Source organism: Botrytis byssoidea (assembly GCF_014898295.1).
Source record: "Botrytis byssoidea strain MUCL 94 chromosome Unknown BBYS_004, whole genome shotgun sequence".
NCBI classification, from domain to species: domain Eukaryota; kingdom Fungi; phylum Ascomycota; class Leotiomycetes; order Helotiales; family Sclerotiniaceae; genus Botrytis; species Botrytis byssoidea.
Window position 1 is genome coordinate 1788841 of NW_024065845.1, and position 18432 is coordinate 1807272.

The window sequence follows — 18432 nt, forward strand, 5'->3', positions numbered from 1 at the left end:
CTACCTTAAACAACTCCTCTTTTCCACAACCTCATCTCTTCATTTTCCCCTACAGTAGGTTTAAAGTTTATGCCACATCCGTTCGTGATACAAGACAAGACAAGACAAGACAAAAAACGAAAACAATATCCACATCTCAAACATTCGAACCTACAAAAATGCCTTGTCTCACTCAAGCCTCAAAAACACCTTTAAACAAAAGCGACGAGAAGAGAATCTTGAGGATGAAGAGAAGAGGTGGATAGGAAATATGTTATAGATGATGTATTGCTGCATATCTATGTACTTGTTAGGTAGGTAGGTAGGTACTACTAGATTAAGATATTTATCTGGAATCTGGAATTTTCGATGTGGATATAGATATGCGTCTCTGTGGTTCACAGACGCAGTATAGTTTTGAGAATCATGTGGATTTTTCGAATATAATTTTACGTATAGGGCTCTGTGTGGGATTGTAGGGGAAGAGATATGCTGAAATCATGAATGAATGATTTGCGTTTGCTAGTAGTGTAGTGAGATAAGAAATGATTTGCTGAGGGTTTTTGGGGGTGCTGGGTTAGAGATGATGTTATGGGAGGTACGTATGATGTTTTGGTGATAGGTTTTCTTGGGGTGGAAGATGAGTTTGAATGGAGATGTCAGGAGGTATGAATTGACGGTTGATTTCCGAGGTCATGAAGGTTCATTCATGACTTTCGCATGGGAATATTTGGTTGGATAGAGCTGATTGCTTGATTATTAGATTAATGTTACGGATTCAATGTTTAAATTTCAAATAAAAGTAATTCAGATGAGATTAACTATATGTTTCAAAATGTTTCGTATGTAATCAATATTGTTGGATAGGTATGTGATACTGATATAACAGATGGACAGCTAGTATAGTGATAGATGGAGATTCTCTAACAAGATATGATCTGAAAGTCATTTCACAACGCTATCTTGGACTTGAGTCTCGTATCATGGTAGATGAGTCTATTGATTATGATGTCGGCAAGTTGAGGGAGACGGACACAAAGATTACTTGGAAAAGAGCTTGGCTTATATCTCTGCTCATGCTTGCATAATCCTGCTTAAAACGATGTAGATTTTCATGGGGTATTGAATACATGCTAATATTTACTGATAGTTCTGAGAATGAGAATCATGCCAAAAATCTCAGGACTTGAAGAATTAGAAGAGTCGTGTATGGTGATACTAAAAACAAAAAATGTAACGGGTAACTTGTCAATCACACATGGAGCACCAATCATAGCAAATGATGCAATTTTGTGGTAAAGGAGGCAGGATTAGACGAAATCACCTTGAAGATTTCTGGGTTGTTTGATGGCTCTTCGGAACAAGGTAACTAACTTGCTTAAGACTGACTTATAGCTAGCAACTTTTTTTGAGGGGAAGGGGGGGAAGCTACCAGGATAAGACTTTTGAATACCTATCTTATCTTATTTTCATGCGATGTAAAAATTCCCAAAAAGTTACAGAACATCGACCACGATTAAAAATCACATCCCCTGATTCTAGCCGAATCCTCAAAAAGTACCCCACCATTACCTGCCCCACACCACAAATTAATAAATGGATGTAAAATGGATTCCCTCTCTGCTTGTGATAGGATGAATGAGATACATGGAGGTCCGCTCATATATTTTGTTCCGCAAAGGTGGAAAATTTCAATTCACCCCACCTACCTGCCAAAAGTTCCTCTTCTGTTCGATGTAGGTATTCTCAAGCTCGTGGATAACTTGATTATCAACGCTTGTTTGATGATGCAATTGAAAGATTACACAGTCGGAAAGATTCAATAATCTCTCGTCCCAACCGAATGGCAAAAGTCTGGGATTTCCTTTGTGCATTGACATGTCATATTTCATAGGGCTTCCATCCAAGATCCAAAACTACACGTATATGTTCTTGACAGTCAAAGAAACTGCAAAAAGAATGTTCAACTTTTATAGCAAGTCCCAGTTTCGATCTGGGGACCTCCGGGTTATGAGCCCGGCGCGCTTCCACTGCGCCAACTTGCTTGATTGAGGGATTGTTGGTCCTGTTTGATGGGAGAATGAGTTTGATTTCAAACTATGTTGGCAATGTATTAGCAAGGAATTATTGTGTATCAAATGAATGGGATATGGGTGGTGGGGGACGAGGTGCAGTTGCGGATGGGAGGGAGGGCGGATGGGGGTGGGTCTAGGTGGAAATTTGTTTCCGCTCTATCCTATTACTTCCGCTGGAGGAACGAAGTTATCTCTACTATATGCAGTGTCACATTGTTGGTGCTATTCATGGTCATTTGCAAGTGTGTTTGTCCAGCATTCCAGCACTATATGTATAGTACATGTCGTAGCTATGCTCTATCCTCTATACGTCCTCTGCACTATCTACCATCTTCCATCCTTCCCATCTCCCTACAATCCGTAGCTCACAAAATCCTAAAGCTGTCCTACCGGCAGTCCATCACCCTTTTTATAATTGTTATATATATTCACTTCATCGTACCCCATTTCCTGTTTCTCTTTGGCCGAAAGTGCAAAATCATCCATGTAACTCCCATGATACTTTTCCGCCCAATCTCTCAATGCATCCCAATCCAGACACTTCTTGTTCGGTTGTGTCCAGTCTGATTTATCGTGTCCTGCTATATTGGGTACTAGTGTATAATCTGGATTACACATGATGAATTGACGGATTCGATCGAAACAGTGGTAAGGGTGATCTAATGGAGGAAGATATGGTTCTTTGGGTAGTCCGTAGTCCATAGAATGGTAGAGGCTGCGAAGCATGCGCTATCTTATATTAGAGTTTGGTTGGAAAGAGGGAATAGCTCCGGAGAGGAGATGGAAGGATGGAGAGGTGCATACGAGGCAATGTAGAACATGATAAGATTCAATAAAATAGATGTGTTTGGGCTCCGTATCACCAGAATACAGATGAGTTGCAGTTGACTCGGGTATATTGTTCTTTTTGACATATGATTCTGGTAAAGCGACGACACCATGGCCAGGTAAAATGTTGTGCCAGGCTTCATTACCGTCTGTGACATTGCGTGAAGTAAAAGGGCTGGTGCGAGCGATCCGACGGGTTTGAGAGCGCTCGAGACTGAGTTCTGGGATGTCTACATGTTTATAGCCTATTAGTTTCGTGATCAATCGTCAAAGCTAGCATGCTCTGAAATTGAAAAAGCAAGAGATAATTGATTACCTGGTGAAGCAAGACATTCTTTCAAGGACCTAGAGCTGGTCGATAGAATCAAGATCAATTGTAGAGCATTCAAAAGAATTAAGAATAAAACCGACATCCCCAGTAGATTCTTGAACAAAAGTCTCGTTTTTGAGGGAGCGAGAGAGTGGGTTTTCGAGAGAAGTCCTTCACTTGACTCTCTATCCTCTTTCTTTTGATCATGATAGCTATCAGACCAGACTTCCGAGGAGCGACGATGATACAACACTTCCGGGGATGGAAGTGTCTCAATATCTGCGGCCGGTATCATCTTATATAAAGGTTCCACTACCGTGGTGAAGCGCATAGAGAATTCCGGGATGAAAGATTGAGAGAAACTAGAGAGCAATAAGTTTTTGCCAAGTTGCCAAGGGATATAAGAGCTGAATTATAGATGTGGTATGTCAACAAAGGATAAAGTAGTTCCCAAACGAGGGGTTTTGTGGTGTTGATGATACAAAGAGATTCTAGGAGACTATTTCAAAAAGAGGCCTCAATAAGAGAGATAAGCGAACACGAAACTTACGATTTGCTATTATTTCAACTTGATAGGAAGGAAGTGGAAATAGAAACTAGTATTTGAGCTCAGATTAAGTACATGAAAATTTCTGCGGAGGGCCTAGAACTCTCTTAGTTTGAACCTTTGCTCGGTGATTCAGTAATGGCCTCGGGAGTTCTGTGAAAGATGTATGTGGACCATGTAATCCCGCCAATATTGCTTCTACAGTAAATATGAAAGTTTCGAGCTCTTGAGAATATCTGAAATCTGGAAGTCATTGATTTTGAGTTTCGCCTGGATGATGTCCAAAGGTGATTCGGGTTATTGTCAAATTCAAATGGATGTTTGTGGAGTGAGTAGTACTACTTGAGGTTTATCCATGGAGGAGATTATTTTCGCACAGTCTAAATCTCAATATCCGAATATTGATCCGAATAGTGATCGGTATCTCTTTAGGTATATCCTGCATGAGAGGCACAACATCGTAGTTTTCCACAAGTACGAAATTCAACTCAATGGCGGTTATGTATATGTCATGCATAGGTTATCAAACATAGTATCTTCTATATGGGAAGAAAGCTTTCATGTAGTAGAACGTATTATCTTCTCAATGATACCCGCGCAAAACCTATTCAATATCTCGGTGGCGGAACACATCCATACACATCAGACAGTCACTTTCAATTTTATATACGGAATTTTGATGTTTCTACTTGAAAAGTCAATCTAGTCGAAAGCTGAAAATAGACCGCAAAATTCGAGCGCAGAATTGACCGCTAGTGAATATCCTTAGAGAGGAAAAATTTCTTGGGTAATTTTGGATTTTTGCACTTTTATACTTTCCAACTTCGATCAAACCTCACCACACTCTTTTCTTTCGAAGAGGACAGCTCAATCGACTTGGAATCTAAGTAATATATCAAACAATCAAAGACAGATGGAGCAAAATGAGCGCGGTTAATTTAATTCCAGAAGGCACAGCTTCATCTTTAGAAGGCATGCAGCAGTCGAGTCGAAAAGAGAGTTTCCTCAAGAGGTGTCCAGAATTTGCTCAAGATTACGACCTCCTAAACCGAGTTCTTACGATTGCCTTAATTTGTATTCAGTCAAATCATATCGAGGACCATTATATCAACAGATTTTTAATGTTTCTTGGCACGAAGTACCTCCCATGTCTTATCAGAGAACGCGACAATGACCCTTTGCCTCCATATGCAGTGTGGAAGCATAGATCTAGTCAGTATTACGGTGAAAGTCATCCAAGTATAACATCGTCATGTCGCCAGATGTTAGATTCCCACAGCGGTTCCAAATCCGATCTTGAATTCAGAGGGTTCTTGGATAAGAATTGTCAATTCTTCCTCGAACTCTGCAGAGAAACAATAAATCCCATACCAGGCCCAGCTCCACTCAAATCATATGCAAACTTTGAACTTCAGCTTGTTCTAGTCGATCGTTCACTTGAATCTAAATCAAAGGCTTCCGTCTCAACAAAAGTCGAAGCCAAGATGGAAGATAAGGTCAAGGGTGAAGTTCTAGGAAAACTTTCGGAGCTGGCAGGATCCATCAAGTCCGTTATCGAAGTCGTGGCCAACGGCGGCACGAAAATTACATCAAATGGATCTAATAGTCTCGAACAACCAAGCAAGAAAAGAAAGGAAGCCCCAGAATAGGATTGAATGCAGGAGGTATGATACGACAGCCCATCTTGAGCGTTAACTTGCTAATATATATATGCAGCTAGACAATATTACAGACTTTCAGTGGCATGGTTTTTATATTATATCGCACGAGGAGAGTTTGTGGGCATAGAATGGGCTGCTGGAATACACTTGAAGGGAAGTCTCGGAGTTTAAGAACGTCTAAAATGACATCGACATCTTTGGTGGTTCGGATACTTCAGAGAAGTTGAGTTTATCATTCTCGACCTGGGAAATTTGATTATTATTGCAGTGTCACGCGATGGCCTTTTTATGGTATGGAAGTATGGCTGGTAGGAAGCAAGTTATGCGGGATGAGCATTTTAGTCGATGACATTGCAATCAAAAGTGAAGGCAAACTTCTGCATTCAATCAATCTCAACTGCAACATTAGACTTTGAATTATAACTTTGAATTAAACGAATGCAATGAAAAAGAGTACTCGATTTTATCAAATTGTAGTGCACCTGTGTAGGTGATTTGAAAACTGAGCAGATGGTGAATGTTTATTGGCTCAAGGATTTTGCGACCTACTTGTAGACTAGTCCACCTCCCACCTCCCAACTTTAACCTCACCTCCACCCTCTTTCTCAAAACAACCACTGAAACATCTCCTTCAACTACTACTCGAGGAATATTTAACAAACTTCAATCACTACACTCAATAATCAAGCACCTGTTGTCTCCTAGCAAAATTAAAACCGCGATAGACGACATGGCTACCACACTCCCACAACCTGAGATTGCACTTGGTCCCAAAAAGCTTGCAATCTGTGAAAAGTTTTTTTCGGACATTCCAACCTTCCCAAAGAACCATAGGCGCTTTTGGGTCAAGTCCTTACATTGACCATAGTTATTCTGGATCACGTCGACTTCTTCGATGTTGATAAGCTAATTGTGTTTGTTGGCACGGTCTACCTTCCTTACTTGCAAGTGGAGCAAAACAACAACCCGTTGTCGCCCGTGGAACTCTGGGAGCGCAGTGGGTACACAGATGGTAGCGAAGTTGAAGGAACTTCAAACGGTAATCGTCTGATCATCTACCACGAAGACTCTGGATTTGATCGTGATTTCAAAGCCCATTTGATGAAAAACTGCAAGTTCGTTGTCGAACTCTTCATAAAAAAACCAATCCATGACGATGCCAATCTGAAACCAGCTCAAGTTCCAAATCTTGAACTTCAGCTTGTCCTCATCGACCGGGTGCTTGAAAGCAAGGCGAAGGAGGTCCATAACAAGAAACGCAAGTCGACAATATCTGCATAGATAGACTCAGACGCAGACGCAGACGCGGATTCAAACTAGCGCTGCAGCAGGACAAGTGTGGCCAGTTTACTTGAAAATTTATTTCATATCCAGTGAGTAATCTCTAAATTTTGTTCAACAATATCTATATGTCCGTTCACTTCCTGAATCAGCCTTTGGACTACATGGCAAATCATCCCTTATCTCATAAAATACCAACACATGTGAAAGTGTACTAATATCTAAAAACATAGTTTGTGGTAGCTTCAACGAGATCGCTTGATGGTTTAGACTTCACAGCATTGAGCCACTTTTTCCCAATGACTGGTATGTTTCAACGGTATAAATCAACGATTCGGCTGACCTTTAACATCAATAGACATTACACAAATATTTGGCAGTTTTCGCTCCTGGCACAGATAATAAATAGAATATGATATGGCGAAAAGTTCAGTGTGGGCTTTGATATGGCAATACGGCTTAACGATTACATTGTGGACGAGCAGTGAGACTTTAGATGGGCTTGAGACGTGCTTTGCACTTGCAGCTTGAGTCTCCACGTTGGGTTGGCTTCAAGATCTTCTAGTGTATTGCTAATAATACAATTCTAAAGAGATAATCACACCATCACATGCAACGGAGTGAAGATATCAAATTGAAAACACGATGATACCACACATACTGTGAAATGAGGCATGTACTACACCTCCATTTTCGAGCAGATAGAGACTATTACTTGCTATTCTTCCTTCTCCTCTTCCTAAAACGCCAGCAAATCCTCCCAACTCCCAAGCCATTATGCATTGCATCATATCTTCTGTCTCAACTGTTTCGCAATAATGCTATCATAGGAAAAATTCATCCGTGCTATGGCCCGTCACCCAGTAATTAAAGCCCCCTCATTTCTGCAACAACGGGTCACCATATCTGGTTTCTGCCATTCACATTAGCATTTTTACCCCCCCTCGCCGTAGCCTAGGAGAAACTCACTGCCATCCCAGTTCTTATCAATCAATCCATCCCAAGCCCTATCATATTCCTCATTGAACTTCTTTGAAGACCACGAACTACCAGGCGCACCATGATTAACCTTTTCCTGAGTAGCGCTCTTGGAAGGCGTAGTAGCTGGTGTGTCAGAGGAATTGTGGTTGTGGGCAGAGTATAGATCAGGTGGAGAGTCAGGAGCTTCCATCGCGTGATCTTGTATATGAGGTTCTTGGCTTGAGAGAAATTCGATCCCAGCGTTTGTTGCGGGTTGTTGTTGATCTGTCGGGGAGCTTGTTAGATGATTGATTTTGGGGTTGACTAACTTGAGGCTGGAGGACGGGAGCTCTTATGTACCTGGAGATTCTTGTGCTGACATTTTTGTAAACTTTTACGCCGGCGGATCGGGAGTCTATAGGCTAGAAGGTATCAAAAGAGAAGGTTTATTCGTCTTATGGCAGTGAATCTATTCCTCACAATTGGAGATTGTGACGAATGAAGCACAGAAGTTAAACACCCCACAGCCTTGCCCTGCAGGCTACACTAGCTAGCACTAGCGTTGTGTATCCACACACCAAGCCACATCCCTTGCAAACCCAAAATGTACACCCCTCCATTTTCATCATCCCTCCACAACTCATCACATTTCACTCAATTCTCCAGATAAAAACCAATACGGATATTTACGAAATCCAACAGAATATGAGCAAAAAAACATCAGCCCCTAGTGCTTGGGACGACGACTGGGAATCTCAAGCCGATGCGTGGGATGCAGCACCCACACCGAATAAAGCGGTCGAGGACGAACCCAAAATTTCTAAGGCTGAACGATTAGCAAAACATGCGGAGACTAACAAGAAGATATGGGAATCTGCGTATGTTTTGCTACAGGCTTACAGTCTAAATTGTTTTGCGCTCTAAATAACTAACACAATCACTCAATAGCGAAACTCCAGGCGGCCTTTCGGAACAATTTCCATTCCTTCTCCCTCCAAATCTGGCCAAACCTGTCCCATTAGCTACACCTTACAAAGCTCCTCTTACACTTCTATCTCGAAAGCCCGCTCCTAGAACAGTTACTAAGATAGATCCTCGTACTGGTAAAACGACCACAGTTGAAGCAGAGGAAGAAGAGGAAGTAATTGTCGCAGGACCAAGTGCTGAAGAACTGCGCGAAAAGGCGCAACGTGAAAGAGAGGAAAAGCAAAGAAAATACGATGAAGCCAGAGCCAGAATCTTAGGGACAAGTTCTTCACCAAGAAGTAATTCTGGAAATGGGAGAGGGGGTAGCGGCAATAATACTCCCAGGAATGGAACACCCCCTCTGCAAACAAGAGGAAGAGGTAGAGGAAATGATGTTCGGAGACCGGATAGTAGGCCAGATAGTAGAACTGGACAGAAAGAATTATTCGATCCGAACTATACACCTAAGCCCGGATCGTTCACAATACAAAAGACATCTAGAAATGGAGAAGGATCACGACCGGGATCAGGCACGTCTACACCAACATCAAGAGAGAACGAACAAGTTATTAGAGCACCAAGAGGACCTGATGCGACAGGCAGAGGATTCGAGTTCACAAATCGAGGTGGAAAATGAGTTGATTTTCTGCTCTAGAGTCATCAACTACCAGCCTCCGCCAATCTTGTTGGCGATTTCTATCACCCTTTCTGCGTCACCAGCATTCTTACCGACATCGCTGACGACCTCCCTATACGTCGTATACACCAATTTATCCAGATCTAGGCCCGTTATTGTCGCCCAATGCGACAGGGTATCTTTAATGTATGAAGGTGAAATTCCTTCCACTAAATCATCACGTTCATCTACACTCGAGGGCTCAGCGTTTTCTTCTCCAGAAAAGTATGCCTCGTCGACTTGGGCCAGCCACAGTTTCTGTTCTTGTGGACCAGGTTTCGCATCACCTTCCAATCGACTTGTGTTTATTGGATCGTCAACCTTAATCTGACCACCTCCGTTGGTGCACCCGCCCGGACAAGCCATAACCTCGACATACGTATAATCGGGACCAGTAGCTTTACCATTCGGCCGCCTGGCACTTCCAATTGGTTTACCACCTGGCATTCGAGACGGTTTGGCTGGCTTTAATCGTCGAACAAGATTTTGTATATTCCGGAATCCATAGTATCGAGCCGCCTTGAGTAATATCTCGCCATTATCTGCGACAACAGTATAATCCACAACATCTGCGTTACGGCCTTTGATTGTCTGGACGGATGATCCCTTATGCTGCGATGCAAAATAGTGAAGGGCATAATGAAGGTTTCCACCAGAAGAACCAGCCTCGCGGCTACCATTACCGCTGCTTCTGCGATTAGATGGGAAAAGAAAAGAGTTTATTGTTGGATCTGGGAATGGTATGTGCGAGGATGAAGGTAATGGAGTTCGAGGTAATTTGGAAAAGTCGATACGCCTAGAATCTGCAAGCATGAGTAACTCCTTGCTCGTGATAACAGAATCAACATCTCTAACGCCCCGAGTTCCAGTCCCTTCCCAAACGGCGTCGGTCAATTCCTCTCGACTAGCCTCTAACTTTTTGTCGAAACATGGCATAACCGCTACATGCCATATCCTGTCAGGTGAAATGCCAAGTTTTCGACTTAACGTCGTCTTAATAAGAGTTCCCATCAATGCTTGTGGTGACTTCATCCGTGATAAATGTGGTAAAACGTGTGGGTGTGTCTTTTCCGCGTAACATACCCATCCAGGACATGAAGAAGTCAAAATAGGTTTCTTGGTTTCTTCTGCGCCATTCATGGAAGCTACAACTTCCTCAGCTCCAAGTACCAAACATGCCTCCCTTGTAATATTAGTATCAACAACCCATTGAAACGCATTCCTATAAACCGCTCGATTCTTTATTCCCTTTGGTCCACTGAGTAGATGCTCAATCATATAACCTGCTTCTCGCTCGGTGACTCCAAAAGTAGCCGCAATACTTGCTCGCGATTGTGGACTTACACTTGCGACATATATTTTCCCCCCTTGTTCGAGTCCCTCTACGCTTACACCTGTACCCGTCGCACTTTTATGTAGGCGAAGACCAGGTGCTGAATCTAATTGGGATAATACTTCAGCATGCGATTGTAAAGATACGAGAACGGCTTCGGCGGATGTCACACATCCTGAGCATGCGAGACAGTCTGTGAGAGATATTTGCGCAGGGGGTAAATCAGATGGAAGGGGGGCGTCGGTGTTGAAGGATATTTCGAGTTCCTAGACAGATACATTAGGGATAGGTTGAGAGGCGAAGGATGAGGATATGCATACATTATCCGCAGAAGGCTTCGCAGCAGGCAAAGTCTCGACGGGTTTTATACATGCGACTCCTGGAGATATAAAATCGTTCAAATCGTCTGCTGAGAGGATCGCGCTCATGATTTCGATGAGGGGTGCGGACGCTGAATGCGGCGCTTTTTCTTTTGATGTATTATTCTTATAAAATCGATGTTGTCCGAGTTTCTGTTCCTGCGAGTAGGTTTGGAAAGTAAAAAATGTATCAATAATTTCAGGATGTCGGAGATGTATGAATCCTGAAGGTGGATTAGTCTCGTTATCTTCACAAAAATTCAAAGATTGGAAATCATTTACAATCACAATTAAGATAATTCGTCAAAACTGATTGCGAGGATCGGAGCACGGAGATGGTGGCGTTGACAAGGGTTGTAGAAAGCAGCCCCTCACTAAAGATGCAGTGATGCCTCATAGACTCAGATTGTTGCCTTGGGCCAACAACAATGACGTAAGATTATTGTTCCTGAGATGTTGGGATGAGCTTTTAGAGCTGAATGCACATAAGAGGCACTCTGACCATTAATTGAACTGATACTTTCCAAGTCTTTCAATATTGATATCTGATAAGTAAAGACTGAAAGCTTGAGAATACAGACAAAGCTCCTTTCAATAATCACAGCAATCATGGACGTATGTACTTTCTCTCTCGAATGCTGAGAGTCTAGTTTACTGACTACTAAATAGGTCTTTTACTCTTATACGTATGGAACGGCAGGATGGCTTGCATTACAATCCCTCCCGCTAATCATATCACCCACGATCATAATTACAATGCTCTCACCTGAGTATCGAGATGCTACCAGTAAGTATATGTTATTGTGTTCTATTCAACCTCAAAACTATATTCTAACAACGCCTAGCTCTCGAAGAATACTTCTCCCGGTCACTTGGCTTCACCCTACTGACCCTGGGTATACTAACTGTTCTCCTGACCGGATCTGTTCCCCTCACATCCTCGATATCCGACACTGCCTCTTCTGCAGTCACCTCTTCCGAAAGCGACCCCAAAGCTCCTTACGCAGTCCCCGTTCTCACGATTAGCATTCTTTATCACGGTCTCATAGCATTTCACTGCTATGCGCGCTACACAACAATGGGTACCTTTGCATTTGCATTGGGATCACTTGGTTCGACGACTCTATTTGCGATTGGTGGGTGGTGTTTACTTTTTGGAACATCGCATGGACGAATTAGCAAAAAGACTGGAGCGGATAAGAGGACGAGTGGGTTTCCCTTTGGGAATCAGGAGAGTGCTAGTGCCAGGAAGAGGGCTAACAGGAGGGGTTTGTGAGGAGCTGAGAAAAGGGTTCTGAAAGGGTTTTGAGGGACGAAGATGGCTGAAATGCTGAGGAATGTAACAAAAGTTGGATACGGCGACTACCTCTAATGAAAGACATATACTATCAGCAACACCGTGTTGTGAACCGGACGAGAGTTATATGACATATGGTGTTATGCTGAGACTTTATATACCTCTCCGCATGCTGTTTGGAAGGATTCAAATTGTCAATTGGACTATCAGACATACGCCGCATCCCACCACCTTACATGCCCATGCTTATGTCAAAGTAAAGTCAAAATCACCTCCACAAACGGCTCCCTCGCATCATTTTGGAACAGCTAGAAACGCTGCAGTCAGCAGCACTCTTACAAAGCACGGCATTAACGATTATTTATCAACTATCTCCTCGATCGTTTCTTAATTCCATTACCGCAATAAAAGTTAGTATCGGAAATAGATTCAGCCAAGGACGTTTTCTCCGTATGGTTGTCCGTTTTCCGTAAGCCATTTTGGTGTTGTGTTACATTGGCATGTCTGCACGACACCAGAGTACAACTTGTACAAATCTTAAATTCTGAAGTATTACCATACCTACCAGGTTATGCATCAATAAACATCTCAAACTCACAATAATCTCCACCTTCACATGTTTTCATCGTTGACCCTGAAAAAACCAACCCCAAATTCATGGATTTAGTTTATTAACCCCGAGCTCGCCAATAGCCGCACCGCGCCCCTATTACCGATGATGCTGAAGTGGATTTCCCATGATCGATTGCATCGGGACTTTATTGATGATGTAATGATTTGAATAGATATTACAAATCTACCTAGGCAAGTATTTTGAGAACCCTTTGGGCAGGTAGATAAAGCATTGTATGGCGATATAAAATTTATAAAGACAATAGATGTTCCCACTTTACTTCTTGCATTCCAGCAAGAGCTACCTACCCCACTATTCCTACAATTGAACAGTTGTGTAACTGAGCTACCCCTCCATCACATCTCAAATCTCAAACCTTAATTCAAAAATTAAACACTCAATTTCAAAACCACACAAAATCTCAGCCCTTCAGCGAAATAAGAAAATTCAGCAAAAATGGTTCAACTACTAGGAAAAGACATTGGTACCATTGGATATGGCATGATGGGTTTGTGTTTCCTCCTCGCCCCTCTTCCCAATTTCTCTCGAACCCAATTCCAAACTAACCTCGTCTTCTCCAGGTCTCTCTTGGCGCCCAGAGCCTCAACCCCTCGAAGAATCCATTAGAACCCTGAAAGCTGCACTTGACAAAGGTTGCAACTTCTGGAACGGAGGCCAGTTCTACGGAACTCCTGAATACAATTCTCTCACCATCTGCGCCGCCTACTTTGAAAAATATCCAGAAGATGCAGACAAAGTTGTTTTGAGCATCAAAGGTGGTATGGCTCTAGAGAAATTTGTTCCTGATGGAAGCCCAGAAGGTGTTAGAAAGAGTGTGGATACGTGTTTAGCACTTTTAAAGGGCAAGAAAAAGATTGACATCTTTGAATGTGCAAGAGTGGATAAAGACACCCCGATTGAGGTTACGATGAAGGTTTTGGAGGAGGAATATGTGAAGACGGGGAAGATTGGAGGCATTTCTTTAAGTGAGTGTTCGGCGGAGACGGTCAAGAGGGCCGCGAAGATTACAAAGATTGTGGCCTGTGAGGTTGAGGTTTCTTTGAATACGTTGGATATCTTTCAAAATGGGGTTGCCGAAGCTTGCAGAGAACATGATATTTTGGTTGTTGCGTATGTATTTCTGATTTCTATGGATGATATAGTATGGCTAATGAAAAACAGATACTCACCGTTAGGCCGAAGTTTGTTGACCGGTGCAATTCAAAAGCTAGAAGATATCCCCGAGGGCGATATGCGTCGAAAGTATCCGAGATTCCAGGAAGAGCACTTTGAAAATAACAAGAAGCTTCTTGACGCTGTGACAAAGATTGCAGAACAAAAGAACTGCACACCGGCTCAAATCGCTATCAATTGGCTCACAGCTATTTCCAAGAAAGACGGCAACCCAGAAATCATCCCAATTCCTGGTGCCACTACAATCGATCGTGTCGCAGAGAATTCAAAGGAGGTATCTTTAACTGCAGACGACCTGGCGGAGCTTGATTTAATAACAAAACGATTCCCAGCTTCGGGCCATCGTTATCCGGAACATGCACGAGCACATCTAGAAGGTTAAAAAAAGCCTTGATAGGTGGGGAGAAGTTAGCGATCATGTAACAAGAGTGAAGTAGAGTAGTATGCAAAGAATGCAGATTAAATTGTAAAGCTCAGAATAAATTGTGTAATGTGTTTCTGTCGACTTATAGATACAGTTGCCTGTATCATTCCGAATTGCAGAACTCGAGGGTTATTCATCATCGCGAAAAGAAGAAAATAAATGTAATAGAGTATGAGCTTACCTATATAATCATCACTCTCGAATCTCGCAGGTAGCCACAGTACTGTTGCTATGTCTCCCGAGCAAATTTCATTGCAATTGAGAAAGTTGATGGGACGAAGAGTAGTTTAAGATATTTTGTTGAAGAGAGAAAATGTTCTCAGGTCTAATTGAAAAAAGTGGATGGATGATTAAAAGTTACAAGCTACACGGCAACTTCCGCGAGCTCTTGGCTTTGATGCTTCGCGACCGACATCATTCAGTACAACCCAACTGCATATTCGCAAAGCTTCTTCAAATACCAACTGAATTCGAGATATTTCACCATTCACCTCACCTTTGCAACTTTCACCCTCGACATAATTACGGTCGATAATTCTACTATTTAAGTGTTACGCTCGATCTCTTCAACATGGCCGACGACTCACCTCCAGGATCTCCCCTCTCCGATCTTTCCTCAGACGCATTTGACGACGAGGACAACGAACGGATGGCTGCAGATGCTCACATGCCGCCTGCTAAAAGGCAAAAAACAAGCAGCGACGAATCTTTGCGCATCGCCACATCTCGTATCAAAATGGATGGAACAGATGGTTATTGTTCTACTGATACCGAAGGAGACATTCCAGACTCTCCAAGCATCGTTCAGCGACCTGAAGATGCCCTAGATGATTTACACGAACAAATAACTGTTTGCGCATGGCTTGGTTGCACTAAGGGAGATTTTGGAGATATGGATCAGTTGGTGGAACATTTACATCACGATCACATTGATTCTAGACCGAAAAAATACACATGTGAATGGTTGGCTTGTCCAAGGAAAAGTCAACCACAAGCAAGCGGTTATGCTTTGAAGGCACACATGAGAAGCCATACTGGAGAAAAGCCATTTTATTGCGCATTACCTGGTTCGTTCTCTGCGACTGGATTCTAGAATAAAGCTAACAGCCAATTTAGAATGCGACCGCGCTTTCACACGTTCTGATGCTCTTGCAAAACATATGCGAACAGTTCACGAGACCGAAGCTCTTCGTCCTTCCGATCCTATTCCTAAACATATTCAAGACCATTCAAAAGGCCTACCTAGACATCCTCAACCAAGAGTCGTCATGAAACCATTTCCAGATTCAAATCCAATGGCAGGAGCACACATCTCACCCTTAGTTGAACCCTCGTTAATGGCTACATCATATCCTCCTGAATTGGGATTCACTTTGGAAGAAGAAGCGAAAGGGCCAATTGAGCTTTGGAAATTACTACGAAAGCAAATACAATGGGCGGAGGAGGAAGGCGAGGCGCTAAGAAAGCAATGCGAGATCATGGAAGAAATTAGGAGGAACGAATGGAAGGAGAAGGAAATTCTACTTGATGTTGCCATTGCAAAAGACTTGGAAATGGAGGCGAAAAGAAAGGCGGCGTTTGCTGAGCTTGCGAAGCTTCCCAGGGAGGAAGTTGATTACGTTATGAACGAAGAACCAAATTCACCCAGTATCCGTGGGGTTGACTATACAGAGCACACACCAAATACGGCTATGTCTCCAAGTAGGACTCCATTTTCACCTAGGGATCTGACGCCATTGGAGCAGAGTCAAGGGCCTGTTGAAGCAGATGCGGCGGAGGTCTTGACTTCCATGGCGCAGGCTTAAGGATGGGAAAGGCATGGAATAAAAGGGTATACAAACTGAGAATGTATTCGGGAGCTTCTGTATATCCAGACGTCTGAAGGCTATTGGAATAACAAGTGGGCTAGGAGGAGTAAACTGGGTTACGAAATATTTATGAAACGGTCTGATATCAATTCGGATAATCAGAGGGAAATTATTGCAAGCAAGGCGTTTTCTGGGGCAATGCAATGGTGTAGGATGGTCACGTAGAGGTTCTGCTTCCGTGTGAATCAATAGTCTGGCAGGATTCCAAAACATTAAAGCGGTGTTTAATATTATAATAATTCCTGAAATAGTTTCTAGTGAGATCTGGTACATTTATGACTGGTGCTAGAGTATGATAAGACGGGTGCTTGATTTAATAATTATCTATGATCATAGAGCTCTTAACTTTATATGTTCATAGGGCTAAGCGAAACGCCTAGCTGTTTGAAATACTAGGTAGCTACATGTTGATGACGAGAATAGTATGATTTTTTGGAAACTCATTCTTATTAGTGTACCACCAGTACCTAGGTATTGTGAGTATCAAATGACTAGCAAATTGAAGATTAATCTGTGGGAAAGTGATCGCATTACCTACCTAGGCGCATAGGGGGTAACAGTTGTTGGGTCAGAATTTAGGACGATGGGTTACTTCAGATATTTTCGCAATGAAAGAGAAAGATACAGTTAAGGGGGTAGGATGGTAATGATACTGGCGTAATCACTTTCTAGAATCTGATGAATATCTGTCTTTCCGTTTTCTTGAAGACTTGTTACTTCTTTCGGGTGGGTAATGAGATGGAGACGAGAAAATTCGCTTAATTGTAGACTTTGGTTGTTGGTTTTGTGATGAGTTTGGTTTTGGTAAGTATTGTTTTGTTGGGTAGGCATCCGTAGGTATTATATGCTAGGTTGCTGATATGATATAGAACAAAGACGAGGATGGTTTTAGTTCTCTTGATGTTAGTAGCCCAGTCAGTCTGGGGCAGATTTTATAGATCTGCAACAAGATAGATATGATATGGCCCATTGTAGTCGTACGGATGGTTTTATTGTAGACTCATTATTGTTTGTTCCCTTGGTGATATCAGTCAAGTGTTAAATACAGTGTGCGCAATTTCTAGATGTGCAACAAAGGGACGGATTACAGGTAGTGGTAAGTCTTATGGCTGAAAATTGAGGGAGTGTTACAGAGAGGAGTGAGCACAGCTGAGCTAGCCTTTTGAATACAGAGTTCTGTTGTAGGCCTCGCTATTTATTGCTAAGTCTATGATACCTAGCGTTAGTTGTATTCTGCAATGTTTTATTGGAAAGTTGACGACTTGACAAGGCTTTGGTACACTGCTGATGATACAAGAATCCTTCTCCTCTAACAAAGCTTTATCCATTCTATATATACACTGATAATTTTCATCAAAGAAGTCAATCATTGTAGTCTAGTTCGATGTTGTACAGACTGTGGGTGCGACTGAAACCTGCAGAGCTGAAGTTTGCCTCTAGGCAAGATGGTTTTGTGTTTCATGATACCAGTCGTTGTAACTGTAACTAAGGATGCTCATGTGGTGATACTTTATACTTCACATCTTGATCTTGAATCGTGTTTACTTATACACTAAGAAAGCAGCTAACTATCATGACGACTAGAACTTCAATTCACTTTCGTATTTTCTCATTGATCTCTCACTATCGTTCTCTTCCTTCACATACAATTTAGATTACAAACCGTGATAGCAAAAACTTTCGCGTAACCTCAGCATCAGCCTTCATCTTCAATTTGCACAAATCGATTAGCATTAACTTCATTTAGACTCCGCAAATCTACCTTGCGAACCGGGACCATTTGCGGTCAGGGTTGAAACATTTGAAAAGCAGCTTTAAGGACTTCGATGATACAAATGTTTAATTTACATACCAAGTTTTCGTTACCACTTAATTTACCAATTTAAAGAAGCTACATTAACCCGGCAAGGAGTTATGGATTTGATACTCGCCAGTACCTCCCAAACATGGAACTTCAGAAACTGTTAAAGTTCTACCATTCGCTCATTCAGCACTTGATTCCCCATGCTCAAAAGTGAAGGCATAAGTTCTCTCTTGGATACTTCATGTGACTTTCTGAAG

General features: G+C 42.3%; 9 protein-coding genes across 9 annotated transcripts; 6 read left to right on the forward strand and 3 right to left on the reverse strand.

The window, feature by feature from the left end:
• Positions 1–2429: 2429 nt before the first annotated feature.
• EAE97_002646 (uncharacterized protein) lies at positions 2430–3523 on the reverse strand (the record flags this gene model as incomplete). The annotated part of the gene is made up of 3 exons (XM_038873158.1): positions 2430–2783; positions 2859–3112; positions 3199–3523. 3 exons carry the CDS (start codon positions 3521–3523, stop codon positions 2430–2432), a joined length of 933 nt encoding a protein of 310 aa, XP_038736364.1.
• Positions 3524–4662: 1139 nt separating this feature from the next.
• EAE97_002647 (uncharacterized protein) lies at positions 4663–5388 on the forward strand (the record flags this gene model as incomplete). The annotated part of the gene is made up of 1 exon (XM_038873159.1): positions 4663–5388. One exon carries the CDS (start codon positions 4663–4665, stop codon positions 5386–5388), a length of 726 nt encoding a protein of 241 aa, XP_038736365.1.
• Positions 5389–6130: 742 nt separating this feature from the next.
• Positions 6131–6681, forward strand: EAE97_002648 (uncharacterized protein; the record flags this gene model as incomplete). Its single annotated transcript, XM_038873160.1, has 2 exons — positions 6131–6167; positions 6269–6681. 2 exons carry the CDS (start codon positions 6131–6133, stop codon positions 6679–6681), a joined length of 450 nt encoding a protein of 149 aa, XP_038736366.1.
• A 582-nt stretch (positions 6682–7263) lies between these two features.
• EAE97_002649 (uncharacterized protein) lies at positions 7264–8127 on the reverse strand. The gene is made up of 3 exons (XM_038873161.1): positions 8002–8127; positions 7651–7926; positions 7264–7594 (listed from the first exon to the last, which is right to left on the reverse strand). Exons 1-3 carry the CDS (start codon positions 8021–8023, stop codon positions 7560–7562), a joined length of 333 nt encoding a protein of 110 aa, XP_038736367.1. The 5' UTR covers positions 8024–8127; the 3' UTR covers positions 7264–7559.
• Positions 8128–8346: 219 nt separating this feature from the next.
• On the forward strand, positions 8347–9244 carry EAE97_002650 (uncharacterized protein; the record flags this gene model as incomplete). Its single annotated transcript, XM_038873162.1, has 2 exons — positions 8347–8519; positions 8590–9244. The coding sequence occupies 2 exons, from the start codon at positions 8347–8349 to the stop codon at positions 9242–9244; spliced, it is 828 nt and encodes a 275-aa protein (XP_038736368.1).
• Positions 9245–9271: 27 nt separating this feature from the next.
• Positions 9272–11044, reverse strand: EAE97_002651 (uncharacterized protein; the record flags this gene model as incomplete). The annotated part of the gene is made up of 2 exons (XM_038873163.1): positions 9272–10882; positions 10937–11044. 2 exons carry the CDS (start codon positions 11042–11044, stop codon positions 9272–9274), a joined length of 1719 nt encoding a protein of 572 aa, XP_038736369.1.
• A 540-nt stretch (positions 11045–11584) lies between these two features.
• EAE97_002652 (uncharacterized protein) lies at positions 11585–12251 on the forward strand (the record flags this gene model as incomplete). Its single annotated transcript, XM_038873164.1, has 3 exons — positions 11585–11590; positions 11645–11762; positions 11821–12251. 3 exons carry the CDS (start codon positions 11585–11587, stop codon positions 12249–12251), a joined length of 555 nt encoding a protein of 184 aa, XP_038736370.1.
• Positions 12252–13341: 1090 nt separating this feature from the next.
• Positions 13342–14461, forward strand: EAE97_002653 (uncharacterized protein; the record flags this gene model as incomplete). The annotated part of the gene is made up of 3 exons (XM_038873165.1): positions 13342–13393; positions 13467–14016; positions 14068–14461. The coding sequence occupies 3 exons, from the start codon at positions 13342–13344 to the stop codon at positions 14459–14461; spliced, it is 996 nt and encodes a 331-aa protein (XP_038736371.1).
• Positions 14462–15074: 613 nt separating this feature from the next.
• EAE97_002654 (uncharacterized protein) lies at positions 15075–16308 on the forward strand (the record flags this gene model as incomplete). The annotated part of the gene is made up of 2 exons (XM_038873166.1): positions 15075–15570; positions 15620–16308. The coding sequence occupies 2 exons, from the start codon at positions 15075–15077 to the stop codon at positions 16306–16308; spliced, it is 1185 nt and encodes a 394-aa protein (XP_038736372.1).
• Positions 16309–18432: the final 2124 nt, after the last annotated feature.